The 16,385-nt window shown below is 40.5% G+C and overlaps 1 protein-coding gene across 1 annotated transcript in view; it reads left to right on the top strand.

The window, feature by feature from the left end:
• The first annotated feature begins 669 nt into the window (after nt 1–669).
• LOC134393597 (TGF-beta receptor type-2-like) overlaps nt 670–16,385 on the top strand; it is a 41,453-nt gene continuing 25,737 nt past the window's right edge. The window contains exon 1 of the mRNA XM_063118653.1: nt 670–849. Coding sequence (XP_062974723.1) covers nt 798–849 — 52 coding nt within the window. The 5' untranslated portion in view covers nt 670–797. The remainder of the gene's footprint in view (nt 850–16,385) is intronic.

Raw genomic sequence — 16,385 nt, 5'->3', positions numbered from 1 at the left:
TATTTATTTATTTATTTATTTATTTATTTATTACATTTTTATACCGCCCAATAGCCGAAGTTCTCTGGGTGGTTCACACACACCTAAGTTCACCCACACCTAAGTCAAACTGCCTTGTTCCCTGTGTCATTACACACAGGCCAGTTTTCGAATGTCAACAAAATACTAACTATTGGGAGCTTTTGTTTCCTTTTTCAATAACTTAACTGTGGGTTTTTTTATGTGATGAAGATAACAATAAGTGGCTTAAAGCAACGAATGTGCCAATATTTCCCTCAATTTCATGTTCTCATTTTTTAGCATCCCACTGTAGTGATGTTTTTGAAAGGACAGTGATAAAATGGGGGAAATAGTTCCTTGCTACTGTACTCCTTCATTGAGTATTTTATTCTTCTTTTTCCAAGAAAAGGATTTGCACATCGAATCTAGCAGACCTGTTAAAATTAGAGGCAGAAATTAGGTGCTCTTCAAAGAGCTTTGGCCGGGATGGGGTTTTCTGAAGCAGCTTAGCATTGTCATCATTATATCAAGTCTTGCGTTCAGTGCCAACTTTTTCTTCCCCCTTCTCCCTTTCCCATATTTGTGTGCGCGTTCATACAGTCAGGCTTAGTCTGCTCATAAACTTCAGTTCCTGGGCGGACCTCACACACACACACACACACAGCTGGATTTGAAACAGCTGGATCTGCCTCCCCTTCAATTTCAGCCAGGAGCCCCACAAGCTCCGGACTGGCTGGCGGAGGATGAACTGATCAACACGGTGAAGCTGGGATTCAGTTGCTGGCAAGTTCCAGAGAATGGGTGGCTGGAAGAGCCTGCCTGTGCTTCTGCTACTGCTGTTGCTGCTCTGTGAGTAAAGAAAAGGCTTTGGCTTTGGCTGTGTAAAGCAAGAGAGACGGTTTATTTTCCCTCTTCCCAGCTCCATTGCTCCTCTGCTGCTGACTTGTTGAAGGATAGGAATTGTTTGAGATAAAAGTCTAGCTGCACGGAACTCCAGGCTGTGCTTCTTTCTAACAAACGCTAGATGTTTTGCTTCTGTAGTCGACTTCTTGAAGCTACATACAGGCATTGCACTATTTGCTGTAACCCAATTGGTGTAGAAGTCAAGGTTTCATGAGGAAACCTCTGAAAAAATGGCATTTGTTGTTGGTGTTTTCATTATATTTCAGCACATCCAAATCAGCTGAGGTATGGGGCTGTATGGTGTGATTTCAGCATGTTTGGATGCTGAGATGGTTGCAACATCGCTGTTGACATTCTGTTTCACATACACACATACATGCACATAGATTGAAGTGCATAATGAATTCAGCTTAATTAAGCATGGTGGGAGTGGGTAGGTGGGTGGGGAAGGGTCTCTGCATCTTGCGCTTCGGTAAAGCGGTCCAGCCAGCATATTAGCAAAGCATTCTTTGTTACACACAGTCTGTTTATGTTTCTATAACGGTCTGCTAATACTGAAGATACACCTCTCAGGCCATGGTTTGAAAATAGGTCCCAGCGTGCAGTAAAGGCTCTTCTTTAAATCTTCAGTTTCATTTTATCGCAGGAAAGTACACGCATATAGATGCCATCTGCAAGTCAAAGTAAGGGTATATACTTCTCATATATATGTAGCATACCGTGTGTAACATCTGCAGATATGCCTTTATATGGAATTTGTTTATTTTACTGATACACGCCATTTCCACTAAAACAGGATTCAATGTAAATCTATGAAACCATCAGGGCACCTCTAAATGAAGGATTTCCTGGGTGTCAGATATGCCAATCCTGTGCACCCGACAACCTGCAAACATTGCAAGAGGCCAGTCAGTCTTTGTGCTGCTGACTCCCACTAGTCCAATCAGCAGAGCAAGGGTCAACCTAGGTGGCACCCTTTACATGGTATATTTGGACAGAACAAACTTGATCTTTTCTGTGTGATGCCATTTCTCACACTTCTGCCACCAGAATGGTGCCAAGCTATGAGATGTATGAACGTATGTGAAGCTGTCTTGTACAGAATCACACCATCAGTCCATCTGGTCCAGCCATGGGTAATGCAGTTGACAGTGGCTCAGCAAGGTCTCAAATAGACATGTCAAGTGAGCTATTTTTAACTTGAGAAAATGGGGCTGAAACTTGTGCATGCAACATCTATGTTTTACAACTGAGCAACAGATCTTCTCTGCTGGGGGAAAAAAAATCCTGCCCTCATTCCCTTACTATCATTGGTAAACTCAAAGAGGTGGACAACTTGTGGCTCTCCAGATGTTTTGGCCTACAACTCCCATGATTCCTCACCTTCGGCTACTCTGGCTAGGGCTGATGGGAACTGTAGGTCAAAACTTATGGAGGGCCAAAAGTTGCCCATTCCTGTGCTAAAGGATTGGGGCTAGAAGTTGCCTTAAACAGAGGTGGGTAACTTTGAGGGTTCTGAGGATCACTTTCCACCTCCTGGACACCTGCTGCCCAGGGGAGTCATGTGCCAGCAGTGCGGCAGGAAAAAAATATTCAGTTCACTGCAGAGTCTTAGAAAGATCAACTATATCTTGAGAACAAGCTAACTGTGACCCTTCTAAGGCTCTGTAGTGGTTTGCTGCTGAATTTCAGTAGAAACCCACCCATATTTTGGCCACTGCCCCCCACTGCCACAGGTGGGGGGGCACATAAGAGGATGGGGAGCCAGAGGTGGTCTGCAGACAGTGTGTTGCCCAACCCTGCTTGAGACCTTTGGAGGCACAAGAGTTTCCTTTATTCCTAATCCTTTTAAGGGAATGCCTGCATGGACACTTCTTCAGTTGTCAATTTAGTCCTAAACCAGAAGTTTCGGAAGCCCTGTGCCAGCCTCCCCTAATCTGGACTACACCACACATAATCCTGAGTTAGCATGCCCTCTGAGGATGGTGGGAGTTGTAGTCCAATATATCTGCCAGGCACCAGGATGAGGGAGGCTGCTTTACACAAAGCAAAAACATAAAGGAAGGGGATGGACTCGATGGCCTTGTAGGCCCCTTCCAACAATGCTATTCTATGATTCTATGAATAACCATGTTGCATGGGTGGTGGTGGTTGTGCCTTATTCCCCCGAAATAGACTGCATGACATCTGCTAAAACCTCAATTCTTCTCGGGTATTGTATGAGTGTTTTTCAGTGCAATTCCCATGTAATTAGTGAAAGCAGGATGCTGCAAATCGCAGAGGCTGAGTTCAGATTAAAACCGTGGTCACAAACCAGCCAAAGTGAAGCACTTCGAAATTTCATTGATTGTGATGAAAGGAACTGCTTAAAACCCCAAGTTTATGCATGTCTTCACAGAACTAAGACACAATGAATTCAGTGGGAATTACTTCCAGGTATATGTGCATAGGACTGTAGCCTAAATCTCTGTCACTAAAATCAATGAGACTTTAAAGTGGGATCATTCCCTCAGTTAACAGGGCTAAAGGTGCAATCCTATTTCCATTTACCTACCCAGTGGGTATAAGCCCCATTAAACTCAATGGAACTTGTTTCTCAATAAACATGTATAGAATTGGATTGTAGATCTATTTTGGGTACACATTATACTATCTACAGAGAAAAGAGCATGTAATATATTTTCTTTATTTATTGATGTAGTCTGGGAGTCTGTTTTATTATCAATAGAATGTTCTTGTTGTTTCAACGGCTCTACAATCTTTGGAAAATCGCAATGATTTCATATAATATAGGTTATATTATATGAAATACTCACTACAAATACTCCCATTACAATATACATTGTAATGTAAATCATAGCTAATGGTTTAGGGAAAGTATTATTAATAATTTCTATAGCATTTTTCAAAGGGTTTGGCAATTATTGGGTTAGATCCAGACATTAGTTGAATTTATGTCCCATATATTTCAGTGGCACCATTTGGTCATGACTTAAATCCCATTGATTTCAAGGGAACTAAGTTCAACAAACTCTGAGCACAACCTTATGCATGTTTAGACAAAAAGGCCTACAACTCCCAACATGCCTCAGCCAGCCTTGTTTGGCTGGGGCATGCTGGGAGTTGTAGGCCTTTTTTTCTGTCTAAACATGCATAGGACTGCGCCTTTAGTCTCATTTCAACCAAACTATCTTGCTCATACTTAAATCAACATGTAGGACATTGTGATTCCCATTTCTCAAATGGAGAACTGATGCTGAGAAAAAGTGACTTACCTAAGACACCCTGGGAATCTAGAGCAGGGATTTGAACCCATGTCTTTGAGGGCCCAGTTCAGCATGTTAGTTACAAGCTAACAAAATACAAAGTAAATTTCCCCTCATGACTGAAATGTCTTTAATTGAAGTAAACTGCTTCATGATAGGATAAGTATCCATCCAGCAAGTTTTCTTCAAACCAGACACATGGCACAAGCAGTCACATGAATTAGACCAGCAAAGGCTTCAGAACTCTAATTTCTGTCTTTAATTTGCAAATAGGCATCTTTCCAGATTCACTGGAAAATACTGAAGGATATTCTCACCAGATGTACAGGAAGATAGTTTTTGGGTTGCTTTCTCTCCAGCATACGTCTCATCATCATCATCATCATCATCATCATCTCTTTGAAGATATCATTCTCAGTGATTTAGTCCTTCTTTTAAAAACTGGCATGTAGTACTTAGGGAAAGATTAAAGGTGATTTCAGAAGAAGGAGTCTGACAGGGTTAGGCACAATAAACCAGTGAGCTTGACATGCACAACTTATAACGGGACTGTGCAGATCTTTATATGAACCACTATTTACCCAAATGGACTTGTAGGATGTTGGATCAGGGCAGATGTCTCAACAATGGCAGGGAAGGAACTTGATGGTAAGCTCCCAGGGTTTTCTACATGAGGCATTTATTGTATGCTTGTCATTCTTTACTTATGGTTGCTTAAGGGTTCTTTAGATGATTCCAGATTTGCTTCTGTATCTAAAGAGTGCTTTTATGGTGTGTGTTTTTAAGAGTAGAGAAAATGGAGTATTATTTGTGAAAGTGAAAAGAAACCTATTTTCCTACTTGCGCTATTCCACTATAGCACAGCACCACATAGAGGTTATGTAATGGAAAAACAGGAAAGGAAAAGCTCTTTGTGTAGAGCTCAGAACTCAATTCTGCAAAGAAACCTAAAGTAGATACAGTGGATTAATAGCCTTGTTTGGAAAATCTCATAAGCTCTACACAAAGAGCTTTTCCTTTCCTGCTTTCCAGTCTTTGGTTATTAGGTAACTGTAAATAACTTCTGTTCTTCACCCCACTTTTAAAGGAAGGAAAACTGTTGTTGTTGCTGCTGCTGCTGCTGTTTTTATATTAGGCAAGAGTTATTTCTAGCTTTTGTTGTTACTATTTAACAATGAGAGGAGAGGATAGATCTTAGGCAATGTTTGCTATCTACAGAATTTGCTTAAGAATACATGACATAAAAATCAACAGTACTCTTGGGCACTATATAGTGCTTTTCATATTGGCTTTCAATCCTCTCAGAAGTATCTTGCTATATTTTACATACATCTTGTTTGTGTTATTATGTTGGCAAAATATATAAGGAATGTCTAGTTGAGTCAACGATTCAATCATTTCCCTTAACATTACAATAGCAAGTGCTAGAAGTGCTCTTAAGATAATTTTATTTTAATGCTGCACATCAAAACTGGATGTAGTATTTTTCTACCAATTTCGCCTATGTCAATTTTGGGTAAGTCAAATGGCCCAGTTGAGAGTACAAGAATTTCTTAACTTTTGCATGTTTCATAAGCAAATTTCAGATAAATATTTACTAAGATTATATGTACTTGAATCAATTGGTACAATCCACTAACTAAGGCTACAATCCTATAAACACTTGTGTGGGAGTATGCCTCATTGAACATAATGAGGCAGACATGTATGTGGGTAGACATGTATATAAGTGCGCTATAGAGCTTTAATTGCAGATTAACAGCACAATCCTATACATGTCTACTCAGAAATAAGTCCCATTATTATGTGGGACTTACTCTCAGGTAAGTGGCTTTAGGGTTGCACTTCCAGCCTAATATTGCAGCTTAAACAACCCTTTCAATTAATATTTATTTATTATTTATTTATTTAAAACATTTATATCCTGCCCTATATCATTAAGATCTCAGAGCGACGTACAGATAAAAACATACAGTATAAAACAATAAATATGCACAGTTAAAAACAAATGAAACTATGAACCAAGTTAAAACAATATATAATTCAAAAACAGTTAATACAGTTAAAACAATGTGCCAGTGAGTTTAACCATCAAAGGCTTTGTTAAAAAGCCATGTTTTTACTAATAGCGAATTCCAATAATAAGTATGTGATAGACCCTCCCTTCCTTCAGGGTTTGATGAAAAATAAATTTCGGGATGGCTCTTCTTCCTTCCAGTTTGTATCTATAGTTTGCCTCTCGGGGTGAAATGTATAGGGCTTTCCATCTAGCAACAAGGACCACAGGCTAGTGAACCTAACAAACGATGGACAGTTGAAATAAATCTCAACATGCATTTTAAATTTGGAATTGTTTACAATAGTACTGATGGGCTTTGAAGTTATTTCTGAAGTAATTTTTTCTGCTCTGAAGTATTACTGTAATATTTCATATTCTTCATACATAGCAACAACAACAAAAAGGTCGCAGAGCTGTATCCCAGCATTAGCAAAACAACCAAGTCTGTGGATAGTCTTGATGGTTATTCGTGCATTTTGAGGCCTTAGCTAGACCAGGCTTTATTATGGCGCGAACCCCGGGATCGTCCCTGTGTGTCCACATGATGCACAGGTGTTCCCAGGATCAGGGAGGGATGATCCCTCCCTTGCCCCGGGATAGAGCCTCCTCTTTGGGCCTGCTTTTTCCATGGTCCTGGGCTGATCCCGAGACCGCGGAATGTGTGGCCCATTGCCATGCTGCGCCCATTGGGGTTAGCATGGGGGGAGCGGGGAAACTAAATTAAATTACGAAAAACACTTACCTTCAGCGCACAAGCGTTTGTGTGCTGCTTCTCCTTTAATTTTTTTTAAATGGCGGGCATGACGCCTCTCTTCCTGAGGTTGTCGTGCCTCACTTGTGAATGGAGGAGGGAATCTCGCGTTAAACACAACACGAGATCTTCCCTCCTCCATCCTGGATTATAAAGTAGGTCTAGCTAAGGCCTGAGTGTCTATGGTCATGATTCTTGAGTAAGTAGATTTTATCCAGTCTCAGAGGAAGTAAGCCTATATGTACACCAGTTGCTGGGGACATTGGTGGGTGAGTGCTGTTCAGCTTGTGTCCTGCTCGTGGGTTTCCAGACGATAGCTGGTTGGCCACTGTGTGAACAGAATACTGAACTAGATGGACCCTTGGTCTGATCCAGCCTGGCTCTTCTTGTGTTCTTATGGTTATATTCAGTGTTTATATCAATGTAACCCTGAAAATTTATAATTCCTGACTATTAGATTTGGAATGACTAAGATAATAGGAAAAAAAATTCTCAAGAGGCGTGACCCTTGATAAACAACAGTAGAGACTCAAAATACATCAGATGTATAAATAAACGTTAAGACTGTCATCGACTGGTTTGGATACCAGGAACTGCTGGTTCTTGTTTTGCTGACACTCATACTCTGATATAGGAGAACAAAATGTTAAACACTGTCTTGTTAACAATGATTAGAAGTTATCTTACATTTAAGATCAGCTTCCCTTTTGTTCATTATGATTCAAAAAGAGTCATCTGATTGAAGTTCTGCAATATATAAACAACACAAAATGTAATCCACTCATTAATTAAAATTCAAACATTTCAAGTCAATTATAAAACCAGTAAAACAGTTTAAACCTCTAATATTTACCGAAATGGAAGATAAAATGAAACATTGATTTTGATTGGTGTATATTGTCACATAAACAAGATGTGTGGTCTGACAGCACATTTCCCCTGTGAAACTAACCAAGGCAAGTGAGACAAAATAAATGTTTCTGAGGCAAGTAATAAAAGCTGAAAGCTTGAAAACATGATTATTCAAAAATGGGAAAATCCCCATTTCCTTTTAGCTCATATATTGGAAATTGTCAGTAAGTTTTGAATTATTCATTGACATGCCCTTTTTTTGTATTTGAAGATCTCCACACAGTTTAAACCTATTAATGTTTACGCTATAACCTTTGACATCCAAAAGATGTTTCCTGACATAATTCCTCTGGGTACATACACGCAAACAATTCCCACGCGATTGCTTTCTGTATGATTATGTGTAGTGAGTCTGGAGTAGCTGTTGATCACCAGATTCCATTTTACAAACAAGTTGTGTGGATACTCATCTGGACACTGCATTTTCATGACTCAACTGGTGCAGGATGTGGCGGCCTCCTTGGTTATACTGCTATTATCAAGTGTTTGGATTTTATTTTATTCTTTAAATGTAGCTTTATATCCACAAACCTTTTGGTCTTCACTTTTGGAATGACTTAATACTCACTGATATTTAAGAAGTAAGACAATTTAAAGATTTTGGTAACACATTGGCCTCAGCTAGACTAATAGGTCTAGCGCGACAGAGGGGTGAGGATCCCCCCTCTGTTTACACGTGGCGTGTGACAGCCTCAGACGAACAGGACGTCGCGCCTGCCATTTTGTTGTTGATAAAGGAAATGAGTGCATGAGTGCTCATGCGCAAAAGGTGATTTTTTAAAACAATTCCTCTGCTCTCCCCCACCCCCGATGGGCGCAGAACTCATGAGGAGCTCTGCACCTCATGCACTGTTTCTGGCTCCTCGCGAGTAATCGCGAGGATCTGGGACAAACCGTGACGCACGCCCACACGTTCCATGGTCTTGGGATCAGCCAGACACTGCGGAAAAAGCGAGCTGAAAGTGTAGGGCGATATCCCAGGGAAAGGGAGGGATCATCCGTCCCTGCTTCCAGGATCCCCTGTGCGTCATGTGAACGCACAGGGATGATCCTGGGGATCGCCCCGGGATATCGCCCCGCCTAGCTATGGCCATTGACTGGTCCTCTTCAGTTGCAACCTATACCCACTTACCCGAGAGTAGGTCCCTTTGAACTTGGTGGTATGTACTTCTGAGTAGAATGTATAGGATTTCGCTGTTAATGGGTCAAATCACTGTTTAATAGTTGATTGTTTAAAATAACGTTTCCTTAACAATTCTTTTACCCATTGATGCACATTTTGTTTCATGCTGAATGATTTCTTAGAAATTTCTACCTGTTCATGACAAATGACGAAATCTCAGAAGCACTGGTCCTCCTAAAATCCCTTTCAAATTAAGGGGGCAAGGCACAGTGAAAGAAGTACTATGTTGATTTCAATTTATACAGACTGTTGCAGACTGGTATATAAATATTATAAATACCTAAACATGAAAATATATTTGGTTGGAATTTCAGGTGGATTTGCTATTTATTTTTTTAAAGTAACTAGTATATAGCCAAAGAATCAAGGAGGTTTAATTTTTGTGACCTGCCCAAGGAGCTTCGGCTATTGGGCAGTATAAAAATGCAATAAATAAATAAATAATAAATAGGGGTGGGTGATAGTGGTAGGATTTGCTTGAAATGGGACAATGGAGAGAGACCACAGGTCAGTGGTAGAATACTTGCTCGGTATACTGAAGGTCCTGAGTTCAAATTCTGACATATCCAGTTAAATAACTCAGGAGTTCTGCTTGGAAACCCTAGAGAGCCACTACCAGTCAGATTAGAGAATACCAAATCATTCAATAACCTAACCGGTGAAGACAATCTATGTTTTATAGATATACTTTGAAATTAGAAATCTACATTCAGCCAGAAATTGACTGATTAATTACAAATCAATCTGCACCATTTTGCCCTCAGCTCCCCACCTACTTGACCCTTAACTCCCCCCCCCCCCACACACATTGAGCTTCTTCACATGGGGCTAATTTTGTGTGATCAAAATTGGTTGTTCATGGATGTTTGTGGGTCCTTTAAATGACACCATCAACCTCCAGGGCCCTTCCCACAGTTTATGACCTTTATCCCTCTTTTAAAAAGTTTGGGTTAAGGGATGTTAATCTTATCTATCAGCTGGTGGAATGACAGCATTGTGCTATAATCACAGTGCCATCTAGTGGCTGTAAAACAAAACATATTGAAACATATAGAACTTGCCAAAAAAGAACTACCCTTGATTCAAACCATGTGTCCACCTGTGTAAAGGAGCTGATCTTAATTCTGTGAAAAATCCAGAAGCAGAAAAACCCAAAAAGGATGCAAGATTTTAGCTTTGTGTGATGAACCCCTTAGGTTTGAAAAGTCATAATGCAGCAATCCTAGCCATGTCTTGATGGCGCGTCTGCACCCCAAGGCCTCCAAATCCCGCATTGGCACTCCTTCCCATTATCTGCATGGAAAGGAGCGCAAGTGTGGGTTCTGTCTGAAGGAGCCGCTGTCACTACCCCCTCTGCGCCCATGCGCCCAAGCCTGTGCACACCATGGGACATTGCACAGGTGCTTGGGGGAGGGCAGCCTTTACAGGTAAACAACAACAACGGGGGGAGGAACTGGACATTGCACAGGCATGCATGTTGAGCTAGAAGCTGATGCATGTTGATTTCGGCGGAGCGCATGTTACAGGCAAACAGGGAAGCTCTCTGGTAAACAGCTGGTTGGCCACTGTGAACAGAATGCTGGACTAGATGGACCTTGGTCTGATCCAGCATGGCTCTTCTTTCATTCTAGAAATATTACCGACTGTTTGAGAGCCTCTTTATTAGGTCAAATAACTCAATCTGCTTCTCACTAACTTCTTCTTACTAATTTCTTCTTGTCTCACTTCTCTGTCTCCTCTGCCCATTTTACTTAGCCTCCTCCTTTTCTACCTCCCCTCCCCTCTCCTATGTTCGGTTTCCAGTTTCTTTCTTCGTTGCCTGGTTTCTACCATACCTTCAGCCACTTTGCCTCTGAGTTCCAGGCCCATTAATGTTTTTTTTTCTTCGGGACCTCTTTACAGCCCATATCCTTACCCATGAAACTATCCTTGTCAGTATGACTTCTGTGGTTTTTAATCCCAGCCTTCCTGACATCTGGACTGCAACTATACTTGCAGTCCCCCCCTTCTGAGCAGTTGAAATGTTTATGAGCATTCCATGCTATCCCCCTAGTTCAACAAATCGTTGTCAAAGCCTTTGCCACTACAAGCAGAATGTAATATAGTTTGAAACCCTCACAAAGTCTATGGGATGGCTCAGGTTATAAGTATGAACAAAATAAAGAAACTTCTTTCTGCTGTTCATGTATTACATTTACACAGTTGTAGAGCATGGGGTGATATCAGCCAAGAGTGTTGCAAGTCCAGTTATAATGTGTGAGGAAGCCTTTTGGAATATATATATATATATATATATATATATATATATATATATATACATACACATACATACACACACACACACACACACAGAGAGGCAAGAAATATGAGTGAATTAATTGATTACCAAGCACTTTTTTAAAAATGAATTTTAGTTTTCAGAGAGATTAAAATGGTATCAGTTGGCAATTTTGCCAGATGCAAGGAGATGGTTGCTGCTGGAACTGTCTGATTAAGAAAAAAAGAGACATTAAACATTACACCCTTCTCCTCACTTCTTGTTATTTATAGCCTTTTGCAAGCAGTGGATTCATCACTGCAATAGAATAACAAAAAAGGCTGAAAAATGCTTAGCTTAGTGGACCACAGAACTCTATCACTGAGTTATAGCAGTTTCTTTGCTCTGACATCTCTTTGTTGGCTCATCAAAGTCCTTCTGCCAGATGGTAAATAGAAAGCCTGCCAGAAATTTTCAAACACTCCCCAGGAAGTTCATCTAAATCACCAGTAAACCATTTGCACTTAAAACAGAGCACAAACCCCTATTGCTCAAATGTGACACAGATAACATTTCTGCCATGTTTGCTATTCCAAGGATAATGCTAGATTTCTTTGCACTGTTCTTTTCGGTTCCTTCCCATCCACTTGGATGGATCTACAACTCCTACAGGGAAAAGAAAGTACAGGCAACATGAGTCTTCACAACAGAACAGCCACATGAAAGTTCAGATATTTGCAGTGCATTCCTATGTGTGTCTACTCAGAATACGTCCCACTACGTTCAACGGGACGTACTCTGAAATATAAGTGTGCTCAGGATTGCAAGTTTAGGACACTGAATGTTGGGCCCAAATGCCAAAGTCTTCACTTTTGCTGTGGTTATGTTGAATAGCAGGATACACTAAGAGCTTATCTACATGAGCTATTTATTGCATGCTCATGATTGCCAATCAAGGAAGTTTGCTGAGCCTTTACATGATATCATTGACCTCCAGGACGTTTCCCACGCTTTTCCCAGGTAATTTCCCTTTTTTTAAAAAAAACTGAGATAATGCAGTATTTAAGTTATCATGGGATTTCCCCAGCGTGTAAATCTTGCATAGTGCTATAATTTCACTATTAGATGGCACTGTTTCATTTAACAGAATAGCATTGCAGAGATGGGAAGTTTCCAGTTCAAAATAATAATAATAATAATAATAATAATAACAATAATAACAATAATAACAATAATAACAATAATAACAATAATAATAATAATAATAATAATAATAATAATAATAATTTGTTACCCGCCTCTCCCTCTGGGTCACCATCTAAAGAAGCACATAATGAACATGAAAAGACTCCAGAGGAAGAAACCCTGGTAAGACTGTGGTTTCCCCCCCCCCCCCTTAATGTAGAGACAGCCACAGTCTTATCTGTAATCTGCCCAATTCTGTCATTCAAGAAGCACATTTGCTCTTTATGAATAGGGCTCAAGTGAACAGGTAAAGTTAATGGGAGTTTCCCTCTGGAAATTAATGGGACCAGTTATTATGCTCTTAAGGTCTGCAGTGACCTAGAGAGTAGATTGACATCATGTACCCTGCTCCAATGGGTGATAAGATGCAGTCAAAAAACTAGATAGCTACATGGCTGTAACCGCACAAGAAATAACAGAAATCAGATTGCTGTTGCGCTCCTTTCAAAAAGAAGACAATCAAACTTCCTTGTATTTCTAGTCTTCCGGGTTGTTGGAGAGAAAAACCCAGGAAATACATTAATAGAGTCATGTAACAATTGTTGCTGAATATTGTTTAATATGTTAATAAACTATTGGAGACTGAACCACAGCCAGAGAGGTATTGCCACTAGACTGAAGAATCACAACCAAACCTAGTTTAGATTCTCTTCTCCTTGATGTCCTCCTATTTGCAACAGTACTCTGAACTTTTGTTTCCTTCTCCATGTGTCATTAGAAATACAAGTCAAACACCGGAGAAGGCCTGGCCTGGAGTGGGGGTTACCAGGGCCCAGAATCACACAAGCTTTCTATTCCTTCCATAACATCTGGCTTTCATAGTTTGCTTCATAATCTGCTCCATATTTTGGATTTTCACACCTGTTGTCATAGACTATTCAGAGGCAATGCATCCTGGAATACTAGAATCTGTGGAGAAAAGCAACAGGAGGGTGGACTGTTGCCCTCATGCCCTGCTTGTGGGTTCCCCAAAAACATCTGGTTGCTTTGGGGGGTTGTTGGGCTAGATATGGCTTTTTTCTGATACCGTCGATTCCAGTAGAGGCTGGTGGCTTCAATTCTCGTGGGGCTGTGATTCCATTCTGGGTTTTAGTCAGAATGCTAACAGAGCTATCCAAGGTCATGAACCCTCCTCCATAATGGGTTCACCACCTTGGACAGCTCCTTTAGAATTTTGACAGGTTCTGACTGAAACCCAGAATGGAATCACACCTCCACAGAAATTGGAGCCACCACCTCCACTGGCAGATTCCTTCTTATGCTCTTTTATCTCATGTTCCTTTCACCTCTTTCCTTCCATAATCCTATGCTTCTCAGTCCCACTCAGTAGAGGCTGCTGGCTCCGATTTCAGTGGGGCTGTGAATCCATTCTGTCTTTCAGACAGAACATGCCAGAACTATAAAGCAGCTATCCAAGGTGCTGAACCATATCCCCAAAATGGGGTCAGGCTGCTTCTGACTGAATCCCAAAATGGATTCAGAGCCCCACCGAAATAATATCCCATTTCCCCTGCTCTAAAAAAAAGTCACCGAAAGTGCTGTTTACAAACAGATGTGAAACTGGAGAGTCAGGTTGTCTATAGAACCTGTAAATAACTGTGAGGAGGGAATGACGAGAGCACAACAAGTACCTCATGTAAAAACGCTCATTGTGAGAGGGGATGCTGGGATTATTTGCTCACCCCTTTTAAATACACAGAAACAATGACTGGAAAGGAATCAGGTGGTTGCTTCTGCTTATTTTAAAGAGATAAACGTCAAGTGCACCTTTCACAATTGTGGTGGCATATTTATTTATATATTATATTAATATTTAGTATGCACTAAATATTAATATAAATAATATTTAGTATGCACAAAATACTAAACCGAATGTTTAATGAATCCCTGAATACTCTTAGCCCAGATTTTTCTATATGGTCTAAGAGAGCATCACAATTCCAAAGATGGTTCTTTTTTATCCCATAGTAAGTATATTATCTAAATACCACTGGGTTTACTTTTGTCCTGGGGTGGGGGGCGTCTATACAACATCACTTTGGTAGCAGATTCCCTCAAAAACCTGCAGGCGGAATCGATAAAGTTACACAGCAAGAGAGAATGTGCACTCTCTGGTCAGGAAAAGTCACAGCACCAGCAGCCATTCTGCTTGTCAGTCCCGCCCCCTGCCCCCTACCCTGCGTTCCCATGCTTAGCCTGCACTTGGATCCGCCCCTAGTAACACCTCCTTGCTTAACCCAAATTGAGGCTACCACTGACAGATGAAGAAACAGCATGGTGCCTTCGGAGCAACTGAAAATATTTCGGTAAAACAACCCTACAGAAAAGCGCCCTTTCCAGTGGGCCGGGGATGCGGGGGAGCCTGAAGTGGCTGAGAGTTGGTGGCTGCATCTTATAAACAACACAGCACCATTGCACAGCCATGATGGGGAATACAGGGCATAAAGACAAGCCCCTGTTGAATTCCCACAAAATCCCTTGAATTTTTGTCGGTGGCCAAAAGGCAAGCTTACAAAACCCTGATGCATTTGGGAGCTGAGCAGGGTAGTCTTCAGCCAACAGCCATCCTCATGTGAGTTGGCAGAAGGACCTTAGGATTACATGGGCTCTTTCTGGGAACTGGATGCAGGGTTAGCAGATCTGCCTGCTCTAGGAGTGACTGTTCACTTCCAGTGTGCTCTGTTTATATAGCTGTAAATAAAACAAATATTACAGAGATACCATGAGTCTCAAGTGCTCTCTCAATCAAAGGAAACTAAGCCCTGAATGGCAGCCAAAACTGGGTATAGATTTAATAGTTAGTGTTATGATTGTGGGTTTCAATAAATCAAAAGCATGAATGGGAAAAAATAACTTTAATAATAAAGAATGAAGCTAATCCACCCTTGCACTTTGCTCAGCTATTTTCAGTGACCCATAAGACTGCAGCCTGCAATTTGTGTCTCCAGATCATAAGGCATTGTTGTAAATGAATGATTCTCTAAATTCAATTATCGCAATGCTTAGATTACTGACAAACTCAGAAAGGGGGAAGAAAATGCTGTCGTGCCTTTTGAATTCAACAATAGTTTGTTGTGTGTTGTTAAAATACTTGTTAAACTAATGTAAATGCAAAATGGACAAGAGGGGGATTATGTACACTGCTTTGAGTTCCTTGGAGGAAAAAACGCACAATAATAATAATTCAATTTTCCCCATCCATAACTCCACCAACTCACCTCATTAACTGAGATAGATTGAATCCTGTGCTTTGATGTTACCCAGAACAGAATTTAGTTCCATATTTTGTGATTTTGAAGTGTTTTATATAGCTCAGCTAGGATTTAAATATAAAAACCTGTGGCTCAATTTAAGTTGTTTTCATTTAAAATCTGAGATATTTGGAAGAGTATTTTGGTTTGGGTGGCTTAAAATGTGTATATCACACACACACACACACACTTTTGCCACTTGCTGTGCTAAATATCAATCTGGAATAGCTTGATATAAATTATTTTCAATTGAATGGTGCCCATACAACGATGCGGGTTTGATGTGCATCTTGAATATTTTCTAGGCTTTAGCCGAAACCCCAAAGTTAGTGGGAATGTTTGTGTCCATGTCAATGGGTTTTAGAGGATGCCGTGTATGAACTGCACCTTGATTTCATCACTTTAGAATGTGACTTCTCTCCTCCACTTTTATTGAGAGATTTGCTTTGTTCTCTGATCTGATTATTTTTTTTGCCTCAGTATTGATCAAAAAATCATGTAGTAGAGAAAACGATTTTATTGTACTAAGAGTAGAAAATGGTCTTCATTGCAGTAAAT

The sequence above is a fragment of the Elgaria multicarinata genome, chromosome 2, assembly GCF_023053635.1.
Source record: "Elgaria multicarinata webbii isolate HBS135686 ecotype San Diego chromosome 2, rElgMul1.1.pri, whole genome shotgun sequence".
Taxonomy (NCBI): Eukaryota; Metazoa; Chordata; class Lepidosauria; order Squamata; family Anguidae; genus Elgaria; species Elgaria multicarinata.
Note: the sequence above shows the minus strand (reverse complement) of the source record. Positions and strands in the feature narration are given on the sequence as shown.